At 37.3% G+C, this 27,874-nt stretch overlaps 1 protein-coding gene across 1 annotated transcript in view; it reads left to right on the top strand.

Annotated features, from left to right (window-relative positions):
• Positions 1-27,874, top strand: part of CNTNAP2 (contactin associated protein 2) — a 1,164,016-nt gene that overhangs the window by 360,153 nt on the left and 775,989 nt on the right. The window contains exon 2 of the mRNA XM_066992162.1: positions 284-394. Coding sequence (XP_066848263.1) covers positions 284-394 — 111 coding nt within the window. The remainder of the gene's footprint in view (positions 1-283; positions 395-27,874) is intronic.

Here is a 27,874-nt window from a genome sequence, read left to right as displayed (position 1 = left end):
ATATATCAGGGCAGGCTTTTTTGTTTGTTTGTATTATCCTAAAGGGGAGTGGTCACTCATGGTTAAGCATCAACATTGCTCAGCTGTCCTAACTTTGTTGAAGTCTTTATTTTCTCTTTGTGTTTTATTTTTACTGAAATGTTGGGATGTATCCACATGCATTCTGCATGTACACAAGTGAGAAGACTGTGTTATTACCCAAAATAAAAATAAAGGGTGCGTTCCCCCTTAATGTGTATGAATAATTAATGGCATAAAGTTAATCTGTCTTCTTGTGTTTCAGAAAAGTGTGATGAAGCTCTGGTCTCAGCGTTACCCCACTCCTCCTTCAGCAGTTCATCATTTATGACAAGCAGCTACGTGCCAGGTTATGCGAAGTTAAACAAAAGAGGAGGTAAGGGGCACTATCTACCTTATGTTCACATATTTTGAGAAAAAGCAGTGGGTGATATTTTCAATACGAAAATGCTTTTTATGTAGAATATTAGTGCTAATGTTTGTTTCAACAAAATTTTAGCTGACTCTTTTTTGTAAACAGAATGAATTTCTTTTTCATTGTATGTGACAGTAATTGCACACTATTGCACCACAGGGAGAAACACATTGCTGATAATTTATCAGCGTGTGCCAAAGTCCTAATGTTGATGGGAGTCACACGGTACGGTTGAATAACTGACTTCGGCTAAAAGGGCATACCTGTGTTCGTAGGGTAAATGAACATTTGCAAGGTCATGGATGTTGGAGCAAAAATTAAGCCTTGATTTGCTTTGTTGATTTGACCTGTTTTCCACGTTGGCAATGTGGAAAAAATCAGCTTTTTGTAGCATTACTACTAGGAGCTTTACCCTTTCCATGTATTTCTGTAACACAATGAGGTGTTCAGAAGTAATAAAGCCACCTCAAATATGGTAGCTGGAAGAACAGATGTATAAGTATGATGCTCATCCTGATCTAATTATATCCCTTGATCTAAGCAAATTTATTTATATCTAAGGTCTGAATGCAAGTCTTTACCTTCACCCACAGGAATTTTCATAGCTTTCCTTGATATTTCTAGATATCTGTGTATATGCCATATTTATATAGAACTCTAGATTATTTTCACAGGAATGACACTTTTAAACATGAAAGTTAGATTAACAGAAAAATAGTATTCTGAATATTATTTTTTTTCCTAAATAACATCAATCTAAAAGTCCTAAATTCTAAAATTTCAGATTCTTGGGGAATTAGCTTGTGAATCGATACCAAAATTTTATCTTCCCCCCCAAATGCATGTCAGGGGTATAATGAATTGACTTTGTGAACTTAGAACTAAGAAATCCTTTCACTCTAGGGAGGAAGAAGAGAGACCAAGTGGTTATAGTGCCTCAGTCTTCTAAATCATGATGGTCTAAAATAAAAGCAAAACACCAGCCCTGTTAAAGGTTGGTTTGTTTGCACTACTGCTTTAGTCTTCCTGCTCCTGCAAGAATTTTGTTGCCTAGGTACTATATTCTGTCTTCTCAAAACCAACCAAACAAAGCAGAAACCATTAAAACAAAATAGTCTTGTTCTTTGGGTGTACATAAAATCTGAAATACTTCCAACTGGTGGAACACCCTAGAAGTTAAAGGCATAATATGTTCCATTCAGATTATAGTCTAAGATGCCCATGTTTCTACTACCAATTTTTTGTACTATGGTTTGTGCAGTTTCTGAGGAAAAAAAAAACAAAAACAAAAACGTACGGGCAAAGCTACAAATTTACTGTTAGCCTAATTGAAATCTTTATCAAAGAATAATTATTGGTCTAGATTTAATTACAGAAAAAGAAAGAAAATAAAAAGATACTCCAATAGTAAAACAGATTATATGTGCACACTTCCTTTTCCTTGTCTGTCCTTTTCCCTGATGTTACACTGCCCTTAACCAATTGTCATTATCCCAGGCTCTTCACTGGGAACAGGACAGCGGTGTCAATGACAATATTGTTATGGTAGGATCTGCTTGAGGTTACTAGTATGTATTTTCCAGCACACACATTGATTTTCAGGGAACAGGGAAAGGGGAACTGCGCCATCATGGTGGCCAAGCCATGGGTGATCCTGGGGCAGGCAATGCCCTGTCTGCTGCTGCACCATTCCCCGTCCCTAACCAGGGTAGGCAATGCCAGTGGCACCAGCAAGTACTGCTGACTATATGGAGAACATTGAAAGGGAGGGGATAAACCAAGTCTGAACTGAGACATAAAGCTCACCAGTGGAGCAGAGCAATGGATAGAGCTGGGTATACATCTACGGCATGGCTCATGGGGGTGAGGTTTTAAAAGCAGGGACTGAAATGGGGCAGTGGGAGTGGGTCCTCAGAGGGACTTGGAAAGTCAGTTGTAGCCTATTGTTGCCTTCAGAACCCTGACATTGGTCTTTGTTTATTTGTCTGCAATTCCATATGTCTATATGTGTGTGTTTTGCCTGTGTAGGATTCCTATTCTTTGATTATTTTATTTTTTTTTCCTTGGTCTTTGTTCTCCAACTCTGGTCTTACCCAGCTCCCAGAGTTGCTTTCGTTTACCAGTAACTGACCTGGTGAGTTGCTTAGAGCCCAGCTCCCTCTGGTATCACCCTCTGACTGTACTTTCAATTCCGCTGTTATCCCATGATTGTAGGCCTCTACACTACATTTGTATTCTACAGTAAGTTTGTTCTGTGAGAACTATCTACTTTAGGTACAGGAATATATAAGAATTGTTATGCCAATAGTCATTAACCTATGCAATCATAAATCTAAGTTAAAGGTAAAACAGAGTTGATTGTGTTACCTGGTTGTTAGGGAATTGCTATTACAACTAAATGACCTAAACAGAAGCCAAAGACAAGCTTAGGGAAAATATGACTGACAAGCTCCAGTCGTGCACCTTTGCAAAGTTAATGCAAAGCCTGTGGCCTGTCAGTAGTATTGGCAATTTCTTTGGGTTTAGGCCTGCAGAGGAGTAGATGAAATTGTTTATTGTTTCAGAAATGTAAAAGACTTCTGAATGAGAATAGGTGTAATTTCATGCTGGTCTGAGAAGAGAGCAGTTCAGTTTGGGGGTTTTGGTAAATTTTGTTATGTACTTTTTAGTAAATCTCAATCTTTCTGTTGCAATATATCTGAACATAAGTTTTGATGGTTGTTTGGTCTTTAATTTTTGTTTTCAACTGTTTATTGTCCAGATGAAAGAAGCTAAGGAACAGTTTAATCCTAAAACAGTGCTTATCATTTAGGTTTAATCTCTCTCTGTATCTGATCACAGTTATATTAAGTTCCATGCTATTACCTGTTTGAAAACAGAAAAAAAAGTTGGTCATTAGAATAACTTTAAAAACATAAAATTTCATATCACCCTGCTAGGCAAGATTGTCATACTTGTTTTGCATGACTATTTCTCCTTTTAGTTTACTAGACTTTTCTTCTGTCACAAGTGAAAGGCAAATCAGGCATTTGAAATATATTTTTTTCTTTTAATTAATTTACTCTCCCCTTTCTTACGCTTATGATCCCTTCAGTGCAGTTTCTTGTAATGATATTTTTTTAGAAATATGGGTCTATGGTGGTATCATTAATCAAATGTTTACTTAATTTCCTTTACTGAAAGGTCACTTGAAATTTAGTTTTCTTGCATCTCTTTGTTTAAATAGTAATGTCATGAGACTGTTGTCATCCATTTCTTAATACCTGTGAAGTCTAGCATACATACTTTTCGAAACTGAAGCTTCTATATGAACATCACCCAGTTTTACTTTCCTTATTCTGGTACCAGTACAATTACTGCAGAACTCATGAACGTGTTTAGCATGGGAACTCTGCCTTCACTGTGTTTATGCTTCTGCTTCTACAAATGATGGAAAATAGTTCAGTTTTAATGCTGAACTATTTTCTAACATCATGGAATTACAGATATTGCTAATCAAACCAGTAATAAGAGAATCAATTTTTTTCTCTCCAAAGAGTCATTACCACCTCATAGGTTCCCAAATCAAATGTGCTATTTAAACCACACTGTGCTCAAGTCATTAAATGGAAAGAACTCCCCACCTCCTCTAGTCCCAAACTCTTTAAATTAAGGAAATATGCATTTGAAAATTCTAGTCTCCAACCCAGTTATAATTTTCTTTGCTGTTTTCATGTCATTGTATTCTAGACGCGCAAAATATTTCAGTAGAATACATAGTATATTTTATTCTATTGATTAAGACACTGATTTGCTGCGCAGTTGCATCATGTTATTAAGAAGGTTGCAGTTGTGACTGTAGTTGTTCTAGTTCTTCTAAAAATGTTGCAAATGGAAGAATATGCAACAAAAAGCTTAATATTTTCATCAATCTTTAGGAGGTTTCAAAATTAGAAACATCCACGAATTTCCTTTTAATGTTTGTTATGTCTTTCTTCACAAATCCCATAACTAGTGATCTAGGCAAACAGAACTAAAACTTCATGATATTGATCTGGAAACTCCAGGATGGATGTTTTAAGCATATTGTTTTTGTTAGTGTATGAGAATGTTTCACATTTTTCACAGCTGTCTACTGTTTCCACAGTGCTGTAAGTCTCCACTGACTTATGGAATAGTACATATTCTTTGTTAAAAGGAAATAAAGATTGGATGGACAAAGTATGACATGATTAGAAAAATTAATCTCTTACCCAATCTGTTTAGTCAGTTCCCCTTGTACCTCCTCTAATCCTTATTTCTTATTAGTGTAAACAAAGAGAAATATCATAAACTTGGTTTAAAAAAAACAGTTTTGATTAGAGGAAAAAAAAATCTGATTGGAGAAATAAATATTCAGTGGTTACCTGCAGGTCTGTCACTCTTTTGCAAACTCATACCCAAAATGCATATAATTTTGAGGTTCCAGTGTGTACGTCAGTAAGAGTCTTAGATTTATGCAATTGTTACAACTCTGATCCTGTGTTTCCACAACAGAAAGTCAGAAGCCTGGTGTTACAATGCATGTTGGCAAAGCTGTCTCTTTCACCTATCCCCAAAACACCCCAACTGATAAGGAGAGCTTTAAAGTAGGAAAGATGGGGTAAAGGGAGTGCTATAGAGATAGGATAGTCAGCAAAATGTATCTCGAGTCAGCAGTGCATTGGGGAGAGTGTTGAGAGCAGATCAAGGGAGGTTATTCTCCCTCTCTACTAAACCCTAATGAGGTCACATCTGGAGTACTGTGTCCAGTTCTGGGCTCCCCAGTACAAGAGAGACATGGAACTACTGGAGACAGTCCAGCAGAAGGCTACAAAGATGATTAGAGGCTTGGAGCATCTCTCATATGAGGAAAGGCTGAGAGAACTGGACCTGTTTGTCCTGGAGAAGAGAAGACAGAGGGAATCTTATCAATCTTATCAAATATCTGAAGGGAGAGTGTCCAGATGATGGAGCCAGACTCTTTTCAGTGGTGCCCAGTGATGGGATAAGAGGCAAAAAGCACAAATTGAAACACAGGAATACAAGGAAAAACTTCTTTAGTGTAAGTGTGACAGAGCATTGAAACAGGTTGCCCAGAGAGGCTGTTGAGTCTCCTCTGGAGACATTCAAAACCTGCCTTGATGTGATCCTGTGCAGGGTGCATAGGTGACCCTGCTTGGCAGGGGGGTTGGACTAGATGATCTCCAGAAGTCCCTTCCAACCTCAACCACTCTCTGACCATGTCATGGGTGGCCTCTCCTCTTCTGCTTTCTGAGTGCTTTCAATTATAGCAGCTTTGAAAAATGCTTTCCTTTTATTATTGTGGAAAGAACAAGAAGGCCACAGAAGCTGTAAACTATTCTGTCTTTTTCTCTTTGTGAGCAAAGGACAGTGGTTCCTCTGCAATACTGCTTCTCATCAGTATGCCTCACTGGAGTTAATGTAGGGTGAAGCAATTGCTGCTATCCCTGTCAGACCTGCAGAAAAAGGGGTAAAGAAACTTTGAAACTTTAGGTGTTGCAGAACATAGGTGAAGGCTGGAAAGATGTGATGAATGCATAGTGAAAGTAGGTTTGGGGAAGATACAGCATGATAACTTCTGACTTGTTAGAGTCTTGTAAGCAAAAGCTTGGAATACTTAAAATTCTAATACTTTTTATTTTGGACACACTTCATAGAAATATTTTGAATATTCTCTCAGTAATCAGCTCATTAACTATACCTATGTAAACCAAACATTTCTCAGCGTATTAAATGATCTAATGTAATATTTGGAGAAAAATAAAAATATGTTACCTTTGCAAAAAAAATTACATTTTCCTTTTCAAAATGGCTGACAGAAGTCATTCACATTAATATATGCCATTAAGTTATTAATTGCACTATAGCACATTTTAATTGAAATCTAGTTAATAGACTACATTTAAAAGGTTTCAGACTTTCTTTCATTTTATGTCCTACCTATTCTTCTGCAAAAGTAATCCATATTGCTAACACCTTCCTAACTAAAATGGCGTCACAGGAAAGGAGAGTTTTTAATTAGCTAATTCCAGAGCTTTTGAAAAATCTATCTACAGTAGCTAGTGTATATGTGATATGAAGGTTACAAGGTCTAACATCTTATGACCTGCCATCAATAGAATCAATGGACTGCATCACATCATAAGAAGGATTCTTAGCACACATCTGATGTAATGCATTATCAATTTTCCTTTTAATGGTTCCCAAGCTATTGGACCTTACACTTATCACTGGTACAGAAATTAATGCTGCCCATCATCCACCTCATACCATTTTAATTTAGGGAAGAAATTCTGCATTATTTCAACATAATGTAGTGTTATATAATATCATTGGAAGCTGTTTGAAACTGAGCAGTCTCAGAACTTCAGCAATAATCCCAGCAGATGGTAAAAGTATGAAGGTCATAATGAATCTTAGGATGTATGGAAAGTATCTTTTGCACAGCGGAATAAAGAAGAAGAAATTTGGCATCCTAGACTCTCTTTCAAGTCCAGTATTAGCCAGAAATCCGAAGCTGCCAACAAAATTGATAATGTAATATGGAAGAAATTTCTGTAGGACAGCTGATATTCAAAAAGCAGACCTTTTATCACCACTATATGACTCCTGTCTAGGCTTTCATGTTGCTTTTTAATCATGGTGCTGACCTTGACCTGTTATCGGGATTATTGATGTGTCTTTAAAACAAGCATCAGAAGTTGTAAGTGTTGGCATAGGTGTAATTGAGACAGTATATTTTTCTCAGTGGAGCATTAAATTTTGGCTATTTTGGCTTCTGTGTAGAAGATGCAAAAACTTATCTATAATGGGATATGACTCTTTTATTCCTCAGTTCATTCTCAGTAAATCAATAAGATTCATTCTGCAACAGCTCTGACTATTGACATTAAAAAGTTGCTTGTGAGAGTCTCACCTTAGAAGAAATCTGGGGGTACCTGGCCTAGGCTCTTTCTAGCATGGCTATTAAAAACTGCAAGATTGTAAGCATCACTACTTCTTGAAACCCTTTTTATTTTTCTGTAATGGGATATGGAAAGTATTTTATGTAGCTTTCCTTTTGACAAAGGCATGGTTTTGTATCAGCTGGGATTCTATGAGTTCTTTGGTATTGTCTGTTCATGGTACTTAACAGGAATTTAGTCTGGGTGTCAATCCCCAAGTAAGAAGGTGCACACTCTGAGTTAACATTGTCCAGAGAGGGATAGCAGGGAGCTAGTATGCAGTAATTAGTACACAGTAAATCCTTACTTTAAATACTTCAATCTCCTGATGTAGACAGGCCCTTACAGCACACTATGAATGTCTTTAGGCAACAAAACTCATTACATTTTGATTAAAAACGTCTCAGAGGAAGTCAGTATAGAGTTGCCAGTAGTTTGTAAATTCACTGTCCACATTACCGAACAGTGTCTTTCTTATATTAGTAAGCACTTAGGGTAGCATAACAGAATGGTAATAACAATGAGAAAAGCAGTAGTATCATCCACCTAGCTTTTGTCTCTCTGTAATAAAGATCTTCCTGACTAAAAATTTATAAATAATTGAAACATATTTGCCTTTAAATTTAAAAAGTATATATATTTCCCTTTCTGTAAATACATGCTTTAGATAAACACAGATTGTGCAATGAAATATGGTTATATGGTTTGCCAAAGCTATGTATAGCATTATAACTATGTATAACATTAACTTCTACCTCTGTTTTTTTTTTTTAATTTATTTTTTTTTATTTTTCTTAATACATAAATAATTCAGGCTCAGCTCATTGTTTATGAGTTCTTTTCGAACTAGAAAGAAAAGTTTTGTAGGAAAGGCATTTGTTCCCTAATGACTTAGTGGTCAAATATTATTGTTGGATTTGTATATTTTTTCTGTATGTGTTAATCTAACTCACATCTAACCACGTGATCTATTTTGCTTATTCTCCACCTTCAAATTAAATACCCTCAACTTCAAAATAAATAGCCTGTTCTGATTTTTAATGCAACTCGGTTCTGCTCCATGAATGCCTTTTTTGAAGACAGTTTTTATTGCCACTCAATTGACCTTAACACTTGTTTTCTGTGCTTCAACGGTCTGGCCTTAATGAAATATTTTAAATAAATATCCACATTTTGTAGAAGCAGTTCTTAAAAGTACAAATGAAAATGTTTGCAGTAGCTCACTTTACTGACACTACAAGTCCTTTCAGTCTTTGAAGCAATATATAGGGAGTAGGAAAAAAACATACATTGCAAGAAGACACCAGAACCATGACTATATGAAGGGGAAGGAAAAAGAAGTGCAAAAAATAAAATAAAATAAAATAAAATTACACTATTGTACATCCAGGACAGACTGGTACATTGAAAAAGAACATTTAAAAATGAAAATCATCATTTTCTTTAAAAATACAGTTAAAGTAGCAAAGTCTGTGGAAATCAAAGCTCAAAAAAATGGAAAAAAATAAATCATCAGTAATTTATGTTAATTTGCAATAACCCAATCAAAACAGAAAGCATGGCCATTTTTCCATTTTATAACTATTTTTTAATTAAGGAGTTCAGAATACATAATTAGCTTATTAGATACATGCCTAGATAGGGAGAAGGAGGAAAAAAGAATAGTAGTGCTGAGCTTTGTCTTCAACTTTGTGTGAGAAACATCTTCCACAACAATTATTTGCAGACACAGCAGTTCCAAGACCAGCTGGAGCTATAAGCAAAATGGGCAGCTGTCTAGGGCCACAGACAGCTGGGGACAGCAAATCAGCCTGGGCTCTGCTGAGCAGCTAGCTTATTTCAGGCAAATCTCGACTTAGTTCATTAGTACCTTCTGAAGCTAATGAACTGCTGACTCTGGCAGAAAAGTGTCTATGATGCTGGCAGTCTCACAGACAGCCGGGTTGGATCCATTTATCACAGATATACTTTTCCCATATCCTCCAGGGACCACTGCAGCAATGGCTGTTTATCCCCCTTGTAGTCAAATCAGCTATCCTAAAAACTCAGAGTTGCATGTAAAGGATTCTACACCAGGACATTAACCTGTAAATAGCTAATAAATTTGTTCCTGTTCTTATTGTCTTCATCCCTATTGTATCTTGAAAAGGCAGATCTGATTAACTCTGATTCAGATCAGAATACTTATATCTTTATTTTCATTTGAGCAGGAACTAATGGTCACAAACACTGGATGACTAAACCATTTATACTTGAGCTTCAGGCAGTATAGTATATCTGGTCTTTCTGTCTAATTTCAATTCTTAAAATAAGCAGTGGAATTTTATCCCGTTTAAAAAGTGGAAACTGTCGCACTTCATAATTCTGCTTTAGAGTTAACATAAAGGGTCAGGCTTTGACTGAAAAATGCACAGTAATGGCACATGGCAGTTCTGCTCAATGTCTCCTCAATACAACACCTCACAGAGAACTAGCCTACACATCAGCTGCCAAATTTAACAAACAAATTAGAAAATTTCATACTTCCTCAGACAATGGAGCTACTGCATTTGCACAGACCAATGGGAATATGCGTGATAATAAATAAATAAATAAATAAATAAATAAATAAACAAACCTCAACATAGGAAACCTGGCCAACTTCTTTTGACAGATCCAGTACATGCAGGAGTAGCAGAAGCTGATAGGTCAGTTATCCTAGGCTCATTTATGTTTACGGATTCTTCATACCAAGATACAGAGATGTGTGAGACTCATCTAGAACTAGGTAGGCAAAGATGCAATGAGTGTACAGAAAATGCACCATCAGCTGCTTTCAAAGTAGGTACCTCTTGTCAGTATGAGTAGTTCACCCTCTCCCACACATAAAGTGAAGGCTTTCCTTATGTAGATGAGAACAGTGCAACTGGTAGGTAGATTCTAGTGCAGCCCAAGCACTGTCTTTCCCAAATAAGTCATAAACAAGCATAAATGCTGGTAAAAATGGGAGCTATTTGGCTACCATTATAACCTCTTAGTACAGTTACATGCTGAAAGAGAGAAAAGAATTAATGTGATAAAATGAGACTATTCACTGGAGAATGGGAGAGTGCAGCTATTATTCATGTTTCAGCCTTCACAATTAGACTTAGATTATTCACAAGCAAGTCTAAGCTACTCAGTAATAGATAGAACATTAATACTCATTATGTGAGTATATATTATGTGAGTTATTACATAATCCACAAAAAAATCTCAGGAAGAGATCTGGAAGAGTCTGACTTGGAATCCAGCCCCACATCTTAGATTTTCAATGACTTCACTTTATCTCATAAACTTGATGAAAGTTTTTAACCTCTTTTTTTTTTTTTTTTGTGCAAGAGTTATCTTAATGTTGATAAAAGTGTCACATGCATACACATTTGAAAGAAAAAAGTGCACCGACTCATACTGATGAAGATCACTTTTAAAAACTTCAGCTTTATGCAAGCCTTGTATAGCCAGTTAAGGTAGAAAGGGAAGAGGTGAATGATGATGGACTGTTGTGTAGATCCCAATCAGAGCATTTTGAGTGAGAGAAAAATCCTTCCCTTAAGACAGACAGAGAATTATTTTCCTCTATTACGTTATCATTGTAGCTAAGATATGAGTCGGGTTTGTGCAGAACGGCAAATTACTGTAACGCTACAGAGTGAAAAGCCGTTAGTGTAATTAAGAAGTAACAGTTTAGTTTTGCTGACCCAGATATTAAAAAAAAAAAAAAAAAAGCTGATATACTTTCTACATTTTTGTCTGTATGAAGAATTATTTTGGTGAAGGATAGTTAAAGACCAGGCAATCCTCGGAAGAAATGTCAATAGTTGTTTAACCCTTTTCTCCCCTATCTGTCCTGCTTCTCTCCCTGTGAAGTGATCTATTTGTTTAGGTGTGATAGTTCACGTAGAATAATACTGTTCTGACTTATATGTCTTTGGTAGTTTTTTGGCCATCTAAGAAACAACTGAATATCAATAATGAGCTATTGTCTCTTCAGAGCCCTTAACTTTTCTCATTCCTTTTAGGACAAATATATATTTCTGCAGTGACAAAATGTGTTAAAATGGTCAAATTACAAGTTCAATGACTTTTTTTGCCTCAGTCTTCACCGGCAAGAACTCTAACCACATAGCCCAAGCCCCAGAAGGCAAAGGCAGGGACTGGGAGAATGAAGAACAGTCCACTGTAGGAAAAGATCAGATTCAAGACCAGCTAAGGAACCTAAGGGTGCGCAAGTCCATGGGCCCAGATGTGATACATCCACAGGTCCTGAGGGAACTGGCAGATAAAATTGCTAAGCCACTCTCCATCATATATGAGAAGTTTTGGAAGTCCAGTGAGTTCCCACTGACTCTAAGAGGGGAAACATAACTCCCATTTTGAAAAAGGAAAAAAAGAAAGACCCAGGGAACTACAGGGCAGTCAGTCTCACCTTTGTGCCTGGTAAGATCATGGAGCAGATCCTTCTGGAAACTCTGCTAAGGCACATATAAAATAAGAAGTTAATTGGTGATAGCCAATATATCTTCACTAGGGGCAGATCAGGCCTGACGAATCTGGTGGCCTTCTACGATGGGGTTACAGCATTTAGTGAACAGGGGAAGATCAACTGACATCATCTACCTGGTCTTGTGCAAAGCATTTGACTCTAGACCCATGATATCCTTGTCTCTAAATTGGAGAGACATAAATCTGATGGATGGACCACTAGGTAGGTAAGGAACTGGTGGATGGTTGCACTCAAAGACTTGTGGTCAATCGCCTGATGTCCAAGTGGAGATCAGTAACTAGTGTTTCCCAGGGGTTGATATTGGGACCGGTGTTGTTTAACACCTTTGTTGGTGACATGGACAGTGAAATTGAGTGCACCCTCAGCAAGTTTGCTGATGACACCAAGCTGTGTGGTGTGGTCAACATGCTGGAGGGAAGAGATGCCATACAGATGGACCTGGACAGGCTTGAGAGGTGGGCCTGTGCAAACCTCATGAAGTTCAACAAGGCCAAGTGCAAGATTCTGCATCTGTGCTGGGGCAATCCCAAGGAAAAATACAGGCTGGGCAGAGAAAGGATTGAGAGCAGCTCTGAGGAAAAGGATCTGGTTGATGAGAAGTTCAACATGAGCTGGCAATGTGTGCTTGCAGCTCAGAAAGCCAACTATATCCTGGGCTGCTTCAAAAAAAGTATGTCCAGCAAGTTGAGGGGGGTGATTCTCCCTCTCTACTCTTCTGCTCTTGTGAGACCCCACCTAGAGTACTGTGTTCAGCTCTGGGTTCCCCAGCAGAAGACGGACATCAATGTATTAGAATGAATCCAGAGCAGGGCCACAAAAATGATCAGAGGGCTGGAGCACCTCTCCTATGAAGAGAGGCTGAGGGAGTCGGGGTTGTTCAGCCTGGAGGAGAGAAGGCTCCAATAAGATTTTATAGCAGTCTGCCAGTACCTAAAGGGGGCCTACAGGAAAGCTGGGGATGGACTCTTTATCAGGGAGTGTAATGACAGGACAAGGAGTAAAGGTTTTAAACTAAAAAAGGTAGATTTAGATTAAATATTCGGAAGAAATTCTTTATTTTGAAGGTGGTGAGTCACTTCAGAAGTTTGCCCAAAGAAGCTGTGGATGCCACCAAAGTGTTTAAGGCCAGGTGTGACGGGGCTTTGAGCAACATAGTCTAATGTGAGGTGTCCATGCCCATGGCAGGGGGGTTGGAATTGATGATCTTTAAGGTCCCTTCCAATCCAAAAAATTCTGGTTTTGCTAGGAAATCAATATTGTTGAGTATATAATAGGGTTGCACTGAGATAACTTTAGCTGACGTTCTGCCAAATGTAGAATATTTAGACATTCTTTTTAATGTACAAACCAAATTGTTTCTAATTTCTACTGAGAGAGATGGTATGTAAACAGCTTTACTTTCTTCAGTACCAAATAGTTATCTGTTGTTAATGACAGGGGAGGAATCTTCAACAAAACCCAGTGTGGGGATTATTTAATTTCCTGATTTTAACAGCTGGCCAGCAACACCCCTCATGCTATACATTTTATGTAGAGATGATTCATAGTCCTGGGCAACTTGCCCTAGGTGTCCCTGCTTGAACAGATGGGCTGAAGTAGGTGACCTCCAGAGGTGCCTTCCAACCTTAAACATTCTGTGATTCTTTGATTGTTGCTTATATGCATGCTGTGGTTTGGGTTTTTTGTTTGGTTGGTTAGTTGTTTTTAATTGTGATTAACTAGTTTCTAAATTTGGCCAAAATGGTGCTCAGTTATTTGGTAAAAAAATTGGCATGTCATATTTTAAAATTAATGGTTATTGAGAGACAAGAACCAAACAGCTATTAATTATAAATGGAATTACTGTGAGCAATCTCTAAAAGTTACTTTGATTAACATATATTTTCAAGGTAAAACCAAACTCTGTTTCATATGCAGAATTCTAGATGGCCACTGGCAATGATGTTTTTGCTTTTTTCTTCTCTTGAAACCTTAAGTAATAGGAAATCAAGCTAAGGTTGCAACCAGCATGTTAACCTGTGATGGCTGTTTGATGACCCACATCCAAAAAGTCATCAGGAAAGGAGTGATATAGCTAGGGATTAAAAAAGAGATACCAGAAACTGAGTAGAAATTGGCAATAAATTTTTTCAAACATTTCCTGGTCTCCAGTTTCTGCTAGGAAATTAGGAATTAGGATGAGCCCTTTGCAGGGAATATTTTTTCTACATTTGTCTACTTTGAGGCCTAGTCACCTAGCTATAAATTTGTGATATTGGCCACCCTTTGAGAAAAGCTACTAGCTTACCAGCTCGGTAGGTATGGTATATCAATTCCTATGCTCTTATCTTGTTCGTTTACAGCTGGTCCTTCCATATGAGTCTGGAGTCACAATGACAGGGTTCACTGGGGAAATCTACAGGCTTATCCAATTTTATGGATGATTGCAACACTTTCAGCCTCTCAGACTACCCTACAAAGGCATGGAAGTTTAAAGGAACAAGGGAAGTTAACTGCAAGTAAGAAAAAAGACCCCCAAACCAATGGATTTATCCTATTAGGATAAATCCAGAGCTTGTTGAAAAATAGGATTGGGACTGTGGAATACAAACTAACAACAAATTCGTAAATTAGTAGAGATAATGAAACAAATAAAACATTTGGTTTGACAATAGCATTGGATATAACAGAATTGATAAATTGTATCATTTTCAGTTGCTTGAAAGCACCCACACCCTTTTCTCTCCATCTTCTGTTCCCTGAAAACAGACGTATTCTCATTTTAGGGCGTTAGTCAATAACAAGTTTTCCTGCTTTGTGTTTAGAAAGCTCTATGCATTTTTTAGCTCACCAGAAAATTGCAAGAATATAGTCTGCATAGTCTGATATGACCCATGAAACACAGCTAAAAGTTTAGCTATGAAATGCTTTTAATGATTTCAGAAACTCACTGTTCATTACTTTTCAAGCAAAGAAATTGAAGGCAGTAATCATGGCTTTTATCTTGTAAATTTGCCCCAAGAACTTTAAAAGGTCTAAAGATTACAGATAAAGAACAGGATGCTGCAGATAAGACTAAAGAGCAGCATTGTGAGATTTAGGCTTTCTGTCAAGGTGCTAAAATCTATGATAGAAAGTAATTTAATTAAGCACTTTATTTTCTGTAATAAATACAAATTAGATACATTACTTCAAAAAAAAAATCCAGACAAATATAGGTATTATTTATCGGTATTAATGGAAAGTTATTGTTAGCATTTTGCAGGAGTAAGTTCTTTGTCTAGTCAAGGTGGGACTATTTACTGTTTCCTTCTTATGCATCAGACAAAAGTCACTGATGTTATCTTCTTATGCAGAATGGTGCATGAATGAGTAGAGTAATAGTGTTCCAACAGAAGCTGATAGCTTTATTTAAAATCTAATGCTAATTGGAAATCTAATATGGGCTTCTATTATAGATGATTTTAAGCTGTCAACAGTAGCAGCCTAGCTGAAAATTCTTGAATGCCTTGAATGTGGGATCTATAAAAGCTTAATTTGAAAGATTATGCCTAGAGTTAGTTTTGATATTGATCAGTACCATAGGTATTGGTTGGTAAGTATTTATAGAGCTTTAAATAAGTATATGTAACTTCCTGACAAGCTGTATTTGAAGTATGCTCCTCCTTCTTATGCTCCTCCTTCTTACTCCCATCCACAAAAGAATACCACGTACTTGTAAAGGTGTAAAAACTTGTATCTAGTTTGGCAGGTTTAGTAGATGTGAGATGAACTGTAAGAGTTGGCATGAAAGAAGAGAGAGGCAGTAACAGATAAAAAGATTTACAAAGGTACGTAAAAAGGTTGGACCCCTAAATTCCATTTATTTTTCAGGCAAGTTCAGCATAGATGCCTTTCAGCATTTTGATATTTAAAGAAGGCAGTGTCAGTCTTTTTTATTTATAATTCACAAGGAAAATATAGGGTAGGAATAACATGAATTCAGATCTGTTCAAACAGCTACACTGACATACTGTGGCTATAGAACTGATTCAATAAACTGCTTTCAACAAATTAGGATGCACTTGTTACCTGAATACCACTGCCTGGTTCAAATGGAAAGACTATGATGCCCTTTTTCTTGCACAGTGATAGTGAAGGAAGATTGGAAGATTGTATAGAAAACAGAACCACAATCTATTTCTGTTTATTCCTAAAGGGACCCTCAGGCCAGTTAGTTCGTAAATGTCTTTCCTGGGTTTTATTAAGCTAATGTACCATGTCCACATTTTATTTCTTTTTATTCCCAGGGGTATTATATTGTTTTTTTAAAACTATGTGTGTTTGAAAGTATAGAATATGCTTCTAGAATATAGAATTGAGCATTGCATTTTCCTTTACTAAATAGGAACCTATAAAAACAAGTTCACCAAGTTACCCAATCTAATGTATCTAAACATTTATTTGAAAGAAAAGCTCATGTCAAATGTAAGAGGAAAGTTCCAAATAATAAACCTAGTCTTTTATAACAACTGCCCCCTTATTAAAAGAAGGATTTTGTCATGCAGGTTTTCAGTCTATTTGTTGGTGGCACAGTCAATTAAAATCACTGCAAGTGTTCAGAAATTCAGGTTAACAGCACAATGATATCTAAATATTGAAAAAAAAAAAGTGTAAAGATGATTTCCCTTCTGCTGCGCGTACAAAGTCTAATTCCCCACTCTGGAAGAGTAGTTTGTGGACTTCAGCTTTGTCACAAAGTTAATTCAAATTCTGTACTACGAGGGTGATGAGGTACTGGCACAGGTTGCCCAGAGATGCTGTGGATGCCCCATCCCTGGAAATATTTAAGGCCAGGTGTGATGGGGCTTTGAGCAACCTGGTCTAGTGGGAGGTGTCTGTGCCCATGGTAAGGGGGTTGTTATTAGATGATCTTTAAGGTCCCTTTCAACCCAAACCTTTCTATGGTTCTATCATTCCCATGGAAAGGATAGTTTAATATGAGAGAAAAACGATCTTTTAGGAGCTGTTTTCATTTGATGCTATGCAGTACTGTAGCTGTCAAAAATGATAAATGTAATCTATTACAGTACTGCTACCCTCAGTATCACAGCTATTTCCAGGACCTTAGATTCCAGAAACATATTCATGGCTAATGGGAGAAGTGACATCATAAAGAGAAAGATTATCAAGAAATTTTTATAAACATTGTATGACATTAGAAAGCCAGTTGTTGTGGCAGAGGCGTTGATAAGTTTGTGGCAGTGGGCAGTGGTTTGGGGTTTAGTCAGGAACAGAGTGCATTAATATATTTCACAGCTTGATCCCTGCTAATGGAAATGCTCTGTTTGACTTCGGTAGCTTTTGGATCAGGCATTTGGTTGGCACCACTAACATCCGCTTTTTATACTAGGCAGGCATTAAGTAAGTTTACGCTGCAGTCATCAGCCTGACTCAAAAATGTATAAGAATTATTGCCGTGTTTTTGGAACATGGGAATGTATGTGCAGATTTTGCAGTTGCTTGAGTCTTGTCACTTCAAATTCTCAGTTTTACTGCTGAAGAAACACACCACTGTCTGGCATTATTGATATAATGCACGGTGTTCTGACTAGCATGCAATCCATCTGCTGATTACTATATATATGGCTTCAGGGAAGTTAACATGATACAACCGACTGTTTTAGATAACTTTCCATGATTCTTGGCAAAGAACAGTCCTAGCAAATGAATTTGTCAGTCAAAATTATACAAAGGTTGAGAAAATCAGTGGCTATTATCAGTTATTGTGCATTTAAGGATTTTAATTATAAGAAATAGGAATGTAATGCTTTCACTGAAATGTTGGCTATGACCCAAACACACGTTGTTCCAGGAGAGGTGTAACAAAAAATTTAAAGTCTGTAAATAGGGATGGGTAGAAACCTTGTCCCCGTGGCCTCTTGTCTCCAAATTACTTTTCCCTTGTTATTTTACCTATTAAGAATCAAGTCTAAAATATTTTTTTTTTCTAATCAACTTTTCTGACCTACTATGAAGACTATAAAATAAAGGTATCTTGCATTTAAGATTTCTTAGTGAGTTTGTAAATCCAGCACTTGCTCTTGCACATTGCTGAACTTGTTGCCCAATCCAGCAAGAGAGCTTCAATGAAATCTGTGACAATACTCAATGTATTAAGCTGTAAGCACAATGTTCAGAAGTTTTGGACTCAGAGCAAAACATTGAAAAAGGTAGCAAAATGGTGATGTGTCTGTTAAAGTGCAAGCTTAATATGCTCTTACTTTTATGACTACAGTATTTGTCCAGTTATGCTAGCAGTCATGAGAACTGAAGTTGTTTAGCCTGGAGAAGAGAATGCTCTTGGGAGACTTCACTATAGCCTTTCAATACTTAAAGAGACTTATAAGAAAGATGGAGAGAGACTTCTTACAAGGGCGTGTAGTGGTAAGACAAGGTGTAATGGTTTTAAACTGAAAGAGATTTAGATTAGAGATAAGGAAGAAAATCATCACTATGAGAGTGGTGAGACACTGCAACAGGTTGCCCAGAGAAGTTGTGAATGCCCCATCCATAAGTGTCCAAGGACAGGCTGGATGGATATTTGGGCAACCTGATATAGTGGAAGGTGTCCCTGCTGATGCAGGGGGATTGGACCTAGACAATCTTTAATGGTTTCTTCCAACCCAAAGCATTCTTTGATTCTAAAGCATTTAGGGAGTAAGGCTCTTCTATTTTCTTAATAATGTGAAATTAAACTGTTTAAGGCAGATCATATAATTTTGCCTCAACGTAAGTTAAAATTTATGTTTAATGGTTACTTCGCAATTAAGGAGTTTCTCCATCCTTTTGCCTGGAAGTGGGAAGTCCCACGTTGTATTGCTCATACTCACCTCTTTCAAGTGCATGCATGCAGCCTGAGAAAAAAGCAGAGAGAACTAGAGGTCTGTGTGTTGTTGGGAACTTGTGTGTCATGATTCAAGGAGAAGCCAGTGAGGGGTGTCATTGTGGTAGGATGTGTTACAAATCACCAAATTAGAATGAGAAAGTGGACAACATTTTCTCTGAAGTACTTCAGAACTCATCCAGACTGATAGTCTGATTTTCATATAAGACTTTAATCTCTCTTGCACCTGCTGGAAGGGCAGTATAAATAGTAGGCAGTCAATCCAGATCTCTGGAGATTGTCAAGGATAACCTCATGATACAGGCAGTAGATGGGGTGATACTTAGCTGGACCTGCTGCTCAGCAACATGGAGGAATTGTTTGGGGACCTGATTATCACTGACACTCTTCTCTGTTCTGACCATAAAATAATGAAGTTTGAGATCCTAAGAGCTTGTTGGCAAAGATGCTGTTGCCCTTTGTCAGTTAGAACCTGTCTCTCCCCAGAAGTCCTTGCTGTGCAACCATGTGCTGCACAACCACGTGTTGACCTCTCTACCCCTTCCTAAGTCTTTCCCTTTAACTGGGAAAATTGAAGAGAAAAACAGAGGGGCCTCCATGCCCTTGAGCCTCTCCCCTTGGAGCTGTTGTAATCACTCTTGATATGCTGACAATCTAGCTGTATCCTTGGAATACCCATGAACGAGCAGCCAGGGGTAATGGTCCAATGGCTGGACAAACTTTAGCAGTTTTTCTGTAACACCCTAGATCCAAGTGCCAGGTAAACTCTAAACTTCCAGATTACTCCTGTCACAGGGTGGCTGTCTCCTTCTCCCACAGGAGTCTCCAGTAATTCCATCCTTCTTTTCTTCTTCACGTGGATACTTGGTTGATGTTCAGCTCTCTGTGACACCTGCCCAGGAGGAGGCCACTTTCCTTCCTTCTGCTGAGCACTGTGCCCATAACTGCAGGACAGGAGGTGGAGAAGAAGCCTTATATGTGTCTTCACCAGGGACAAATTTTCAGCCCTCCTCTCTCAACCCAATCTTGCAATTCCCATCCACCACTCCTTTGAGCATGGTCTCGGTCTGTCCTCCCATCCTTGAAATGGAGAGGCTTGGTCTGTCGGTTCCACAGCGTCTCTGAAATGGTCCTGTCAATCTCCTGTGCATCCTCTGAGTGCATGCAGCTTGCTTACCTCCTCTCACAGCTCCTTTACTCAGCCCCTTTGTTGGATCCAGTCTGTGAGGGATGAGGGCAGTGCCATCCTCAGACTCGTAGAGACTGATGAGTTATTCCCCACACATGGTTGCTGCCTCCTCCCTCCTGAGTTCTGGCTGAGCAGAGGCCTCTGAAATGCCAGGGGTGGTGGCATCTGGCATGGATGCAGCTGGCATCTGAGATTGAGATGAGCACATTACCACCATCACTGTGCTCACAGGCACCTTTTCACTAATAACTGGTGTGACGGCAGGGATCTTCTTAGCTGCCTCTATAGCACTTTCAGTATCCTTGTCTATCTCTGGAAGTTATCATTCACACTTTTATATATTGTCTTTTGCTAACTAGTATGCTTATGTACCCTTTTCAAAAACAATAGTTTTTAAAAGAGGTTATTGAATTTTACTTTTAAAAAAGTGAGTTAATGTTTTCTGACTTGAAAAATAGCATTAAGTACAATGCACCGAAAACTAGAAAAACAACTCTAACAAAATATCAGCACAAATGGCAGTGGGGGACTGAACACACATGAACAAGAAATGATATTAGGGGAATCTCATATTTCCATATAATTTCCGTATTTCCATAATTCCATATTTCAGCTCTCTGCTTTGTGTAAATGCTGTAGACAAATTTTAAAGAAACAAAATGGTGTTATTCAAAATGTGTTTTAATGAAACCTCCTGTACCAAATACTGTTTTTAGCCAAGTGTATCCATAAGTCCTTACAGAACTTTGGTATTAAACAGAGATCCACAATAAAACTTGTCATAAATTTTACTCCCTTTATTTTACTTAAAAAAAAAAAAGATATTTAAAAGTCACTTTTTTTTTTCTTATTAAGCAGTTTTATATGCTTTCCCAGTCATCAAGCATCAAGCATTGTATTTTTCTAACACTCGGAATATGTTTTGATAGGTCAAGTTAATATTATGTATGTTGATTTTTTTACTAGGGTCATCTGAGAGATTAACTTGTTAAATATATGTCCAGTAACACTTTCTTTTTCTCTAAATCATACTTCACCCTGATACTACTTAAAAAAAAAAAAAGTTATATAATAATAATAGATTAAAAGTGAGTGAAAAAAAATCACAGAATCACAGAATCATCTAGGTTGCAAGAGACCTCCAAGATCAACATGTCCAACCTCTGACCTAACATTAACAAGTCCTCCACTAAACCATATCACTAAGCTTTACATCTAAATGTCTTTTAAAGACCTTCAGGGATGGTGACTCAACCACTTCCCTGGGCAGCCTATTCCAATGCCTAACAACCTTTTCAGTAAAGAAGTTCTTCCTAATATCCAACCTAAATGCAGTGAACTGATAAATGTTAGATAGCTCTCAGAAGTGATTCTGATTTTCTCAGGTTTAATTAACATGACTAAGTCAGAACCTGAAGCTGTGGCATAAGAATTCTTTAAACTCCAAATTAACAGCAGGTATTTTTCCTCTTTCTTTCTGTCTAAAAACCTGTACTTAAACATATATTCTAATGATAATACATATAATTATCATATCACACTTTCCATTCTGAAGCCATGTGTTTTTGACTGTTTAAGACCTTTTTATAGCACAATAATCATAGGATTCAATTTTTACAGAAGTAGAGATTTTGCTAGTAGTGTTTTATGCTTTAGAAGTTCTTAGTGCATACTTATTTTCTGGGTTTATGCCATCAGGACTGCTTTTACTGTCTTGATTAGGAATGGTATCCATGTGGCTGAACATAGCGAAGGATTTTTTTTTCCATAGAAAAGTGAATTGAGAGAACACAGAAGTTATGGAGAAATTGTCTTACAGTTGCATGGATGTCCCAGGACAATTTCTCTTGCGCTACAACAGTACTTCCCTATGTAGGATCAGCAAGTGGAAATTTTCTTGAAGTTTGCTATGAATATTTGCTTGTTCCAGCATACAGAAAAAGTCACAAGCTTTATTCAGGAGAGAAGGATGTAATCTTTACAAGAATAGAGCAGCCAGTTCTACAGGGATAGAACTCAAGGTAGTACGTGTATGGCGAAGTAGAAGAAATTAACTTCAGCGTAACAGCGTTTTTCATCAAGTTTCAAAGTGATGTTTATTTTCACAGTCGTCTATGTGAGGCAAATGATATGTTACAGTGGCATACAGATAGACAAAGTAAAGCCAACAAAGCTATTTTTGTGCTCACTTAAGTCTTTGTTTTCCTGGACAATGCTTCTGCCAAGTTAGGTGATTTCTATCTTGATGCTTCTTTTGTAAATGTGGCTTTATCTACCAGCTACTGCTCTGCACAGACGATAGTCATTTAGGAACGATCTGCAGTCTAGCTGTTTGGGGTGGTTTTTCATTGTTTGTTGTTTTCCTTTTGGGCAGGGAGAGTGGGTACACTGAGTTAGTCTGGACATGCAAATGTGCTTTTTCTTCTCAGCAATGCTGTACTCAGCAGTCATGACTGAAAGTGTAGAAAAAATGCATTCAGAACAAGTCAAGTAGTGTTTTGATCTATAACCTAAATAGATTAAATGGAGAGCATGGAAACTGTGCAGAGAGATTAATTTCAGCTTGGGGAGGCTTGCTAAGGGTCTTAAAGGTCCAATGGAGGCAGAGTGAAGAAGTGGGAATGATTCAGGGCACATGAAGTTAAATCCTGCTTTGAATCCTGCCACAGACCCTGGAAGATGAACCTTCCTATGCTAAAGCATTTCCAAATTCGCCTTCTTTCCCTAGGTTAAAATTTCAAGAACAGAAAAAAGGGTTGGAGTGTGTGGGATTTTTTTTTTTTAAATAAATTATATTAAATTTTTGAAGGGCTGTGTTGCAAGAACTTGGAGTAAAAACAAACAAACAAAAACAAACAAGCACAAAAGGAATTTAATTTACACTAAGTCAAGAAGTTTACAGCTCCTCATGCTGCCTTGCCCATGAGGAGGCTGGGGGTGCACAAGGAGCTGGGAGTGGACAGAACCAGGACAGCTAACGCACACTGGCCAAAGGGATATTCCATAACATGTGATGTCATGCTGAGCAATTATATGGGGTGTCTGGCGGGGGGCAGAGATGGGGGCATAGATGGAGTGCTGCTCCATCTGGGGATGGGTTGGGCATTGGTCAGCAGGTGGTGAGCAATTGTATTGTTTATTACTTGCTTTGTGTATTTTATTATCTTTTTTTTTTTTTTTTTTTTTTTGTGTGTCATATTAAACCATCCTTATCTCAGCCCACGAGCTTTTCCCTTTTTTTTTCTGATTCTCTTCCCCATCCCACTGGGGGTGTGTGTGACCAAATGGCTGCGTGGTGCATAGCTGCCTGCCAGGTTAAACTACACCACCTGGTTAGTCTAATATATGTTGGACTCATTAATCTCATTAATCCCAATTAATGTCGTTAACAATTTGGGAATATTAACTTTTGATGCTACTGGTAAGAGCAGTTACTTTTATTAGTATAATATCTTTAACTTCTTCTGTAGGCTTTTTCTGCCTTGTACAAGTCTCACACTATTATAATGATTTTGTATACAGTGCTAAGCTTTGACCCCATGGAGTATAAACTCATTAGGGTATAGTCAATATTTATTAGTAGTTTACTATAATCTTTAGGCAAATCATCGCCCTAAAAAGTTGAATTCTGCTGTAGTATAGTACTATCTTGAAATTAGCATATTCTTTTGTAAATTAAAATAATGAATAAAACTGTTTTGTACCCATTTTGATGCAACTCTGCATATGGTATCAATAAATATTTTGCTGTTAGCAAAAACGATGGCATAATGTAAGCTTTTGTCAAAATAAATGCAGTACCTCTACATAATTTTAAAAGTAAAATATATTATCTTAATGATGGATAAGATCTGTTTGCAATACATGCATTGATCGTGCTGACAGCAATATATGCCTTGATGGAAAAAAATAATTGTTTTGTCAGACCTGTCAAAAGCAGAAAAACCTTCAAAACTCTTGAATCATCTCTATACTTGATTTCAAAAATCATCACACAATATCTTCACAGTTCTGTGCTCATGCTTCTTGAAGGAAAAGCAGGTGGAGGAAGCACATTTACTAAGACAAATTAAAAGAATACCAATAACTTGTATTCATGCATGGCACTGATGATGACAGAGTGCTGTAATATCACAAACAAATTCTATCTCAGAAGTATTTGGAAATGATGACTAATAAATGAAGCAAGTGGGAAGAACCCAGTCCTTTATTCAGTATTAGTATCCTTACATCTGTGTAAGTGGTAGTACAGTGTTGGCACAAATAAGAAAATAGTGTAGCTCCCTCTAGCTGTTATTTTATTTTTTATTTTTTAATTTTTGCTAATTTGCAAAGGAAAGGATTCAGATAGCTATTTTAAAGATTCAGAAACCCTCAGTAGGACTAACTGATTTTTTTTATTTTTATTTTTTGCAATCGTTTTGTTTCAGAAAAGAGAGAAACACACTGAGAGTTCATTGGCTTCGCTTTTGTGTTGTTGTTGTTGGAAATTATCAAAATATGTGATGATTTTAGCATTCTATCATTCAAGAAGAAAGGAATAAGGTAGAAAAAAATATTTCAGACTGCTTTTTTTATTTTTTTTTTCTTTTAACTGTTCTGAATTTAGAGAAATCATCATGATTTGGGTTGAAACCAGATTCTGAGAAATTTAGAAATTAGAAAGATAGGAATTCAGGTCTGAAAATTTCAGCATATAGAAACAATGTTTATGTAGTGGAAAGGTGGGCTTAACCTAGGAAAATCTAGGGGAAAATCTCAAGCTAAGCATACTATTGGATATATTTTTCTTGCAGATCCCCAAACAAAAAGGTTTAAAATATAAAATAAAACTGGTAGAAATATATGAAGAGTGAAAGAGAAAAAAGTGAACAATATTCAGGTTCTGTAGCAGGCCAAGAGCAGAACCTGAATAGGTTTTACAAACATCAATAGCTGCAGGGAAATTTGACTATTGGCAATCATCACAGGAGCTGGACTTCAAAACAAGGTAGGCTGGTTGTATTTGCTGGGCTAAGAGGCTTTCTGGGCATGTGACAGCTGGAGGGAGTATGTCATGAGCAGGGTATTTCAATTGAGAAGCCCTTGATATTATGAAAAATGTTTTCTCTGTGAGACATGGACCAAGAGGTTAAAAAAAAAAATAAAAAAAAGTAAATGCTGTAAGGAAATAATCGTGTAGCTTTTACTTGTTACAGTAAGCATTTCAAGGCAGTGTTGCTTGCACATCACTGGAACACTGACAAACACTAAAACACACTGGCAGAAACTATATTCACTACAGCATCTCACTTGGCAAGTCTCTGCAAGACAGGAGTTTCAGTTTTTATCTTTTAGCATTGAACACTTGTCACAGAGCAAGAGATCTAAGACTGAATAAGAGCATGTAATCATGCTACATGTACAATCATTTGAGGGGAAAAAATACTAATCAAGATGAGCCAGAACATCACAATTTAACTTACAGAATTTTAGCTTTGCCTTCCATCACTTTACGGACTGCACTAATGGGAATAGGACCATTTAGGTGACCATAAAATGTTCAGCCATCTCTTTGCTATTGGAAATGGTATAGATCAGGTGAATACCTCAATTTCTTTTTCTCTGACTGTCATCTCTACTAAGGAGAAATAACAACAGTTACAAGGAACTACCAGTGATGTAGTAATGAGCTTGAATCTAGGTTTCAAAGTGCTGTAAATGCTATTCAATCACAGTCAGTAAAACTTCCCTAGTTACTGCAGCTCCTGATCTGACTGTCAGTAAAATCTTGGATAAGAATCTGCTAATCAGGGCTCATTTGCTCAGAAGGGGCACTGCAATGGGAATGTCTACTATCCATTAGCTGTACCCTTGCTAGTTCTTGCCAGGGATATGACCTGAGTTGTTAGGAAAACCCCAGTGCTGCAATGCATAAACATGCAATGAAAGATTTGTGTCCTCTTGCTTGAAAAGGGGTTGTGAGGAAAGGGAGATTTTTGTACTCTCTTCCTTGTCTCTTGTATGCCACTGTGGTTATTTTGTATGCAAGGGGTTTGCATGCCAGGTGCAGTGATCCATTGCTGTGCCTCAACTTTCTGTCTGGAAAACAAGAAAATACCTCATGGAGAAGAAGCTGCTTGATGCCGTGAATACAGATGATGTGCACAGCATATTTAAATCTTGTCCAAGTTTTGTTTAAGATTCCATTAGGATGCAATTGTGAATGAACTTCTTTTTGCATATGTAATTAGAAAGCAGAACAGATGGGAAAGGCATAGTTTAAAGTGATGTGTTCATTAAAATAACCAAAGCTGCTCAGTGTTTGTTCCCCAACAGTGGATTCATGATATAAGACTCCTCAGGCTTATGATTTTTACCCCTTTTTGAGTCTGACAACTGTGAATGGCAACTATGAGATCTCTTTTGCATCATTTTTATTGTTAGATATCAACACTGTTCCTTAGGGCAGATTGATCACTCATATGTGGTTTGTGCTCAGTTAAGATATACTAGGAAGCAGTGAGTGTTAAGAAGCAGACGCTACATCAAGGGATTTATTTTAATTGCATTTACTGTAAGAAAGATCTTTCGGGATTTAAAAAAAAAACAACAACCTAATGCAGTGATTTTAATGTTCTTTTAAAAAAAGAACTTTGTGGACTGTATCCAGATAAATACTGTTATCCTTTGGGTTATTTCCACTCTTAACTTTCAGGTTTTAAAATGAAAATGAAACAATTTTCAGAAATACAATAAGGAATATTTTTCTCCTTGACTATTTTTTAGGAGAGGGAAAGATTTTTAATATCAGTCTAACAAAAACATCTGCTGATGTGTGTGGGAATAGAAATGTTGTTTTTGCAGTGTTACATTGTATAGAAGGAAGGAATGTGGTATTGAGATATGCTTACAGTGATAAGAAAGCTCAGCAGGTGACCTCCTAAAATGCAGACAACCAGACTCCTTAGAGCAATCAGGTGAAAATCACTATGTTAAGTCAAGCCAGATAAGGGGAGAAAACATTACCATCTCAAAAACAGGCCGGCAACTGAAGGCCAGGCATTGTCTGTGAAGCATCAGGTAGATTGTGAACCTGGATTACCCACTCCAGTGGGGAAACAGGGGAGGGTCCTGTCATCAAAAAGTATATAAACTGGGTTTTGGAACTAGTAGGTGCGCTCTCCTGCTTGTGGGGCGCCCGCCACTGCGATCGCGAATAAATTACTACTTCACTGAGATCCTCGCCTGAGCCTAAGTTATTGGCTACGGAGTGTTTCTCACATGTGAATTACTAATTCTAATATCGCCCCCCCCCCGTAAGTAAGTAAATAAATTAATAAATAAGCTTATGTACAGAAATGTTTCTGAAAAGTAGTAAAGTATACTTCGTAGGCTGGTGTGCTACGTCAGGCTTTCAGAAGTGAAGATTAAAGCTGACACTGACCTCTCTGTAAACTTACAACTTTCAGCTGCTATGATGGAAGGATAATTGGGGGAATGAATATTGTGTCATTCTAACCTTCAGTTGCCCCTGCAAATGAATTTTATCAGATATACTTTATAGGAAATTTAGAGCTTGAAGGCTTACTTGAGCCCAATTCCTGTTGCACTTCTGGTAAGTTACTTTTGAAACTACTAAGGGGAATTAGGTCAAACTTGGCTCTAATTTGCCATTTTTTAGTAATTAGGGTCTGATTTGGGGTAAATTCTAATAATCAATTCTGGAAATATAGAAATCTATTTGTTGTAATTTCTGTCCTGTTTCTTGTTTTCCATGATACTTTTCTGTTTGTTTGTTTGTTTTTCAGAATAAATATAGATAGTTTAAAATAGACGTTGTCTATAATTTTCTCAGTATTTGCTGCTTTCTAAATGTCAACATAGGCATCTTCCAAAGCAGAATGTTCATTATTTG

This window comes from Anser cygnoides, chromosome 2, assembly GCF_040182565.1.
Source record: "Anser cygnoides isolate HZ-2024a breed goose chromosome 2, Taihu_goose_T2T_genome, whole genome shotgun sequence".
Taxonomy (NCBI): Eukaryota; Metazoa; Chordata; class Aves; order Anseriformes; family Anatidae; genus Anser; species Anser cygnoides.
The sequence above is the reverse complement of the archived record's forward strand: the minus strand, read 5'-3'. Positions and strand labels throughout refer to the sequence as shown.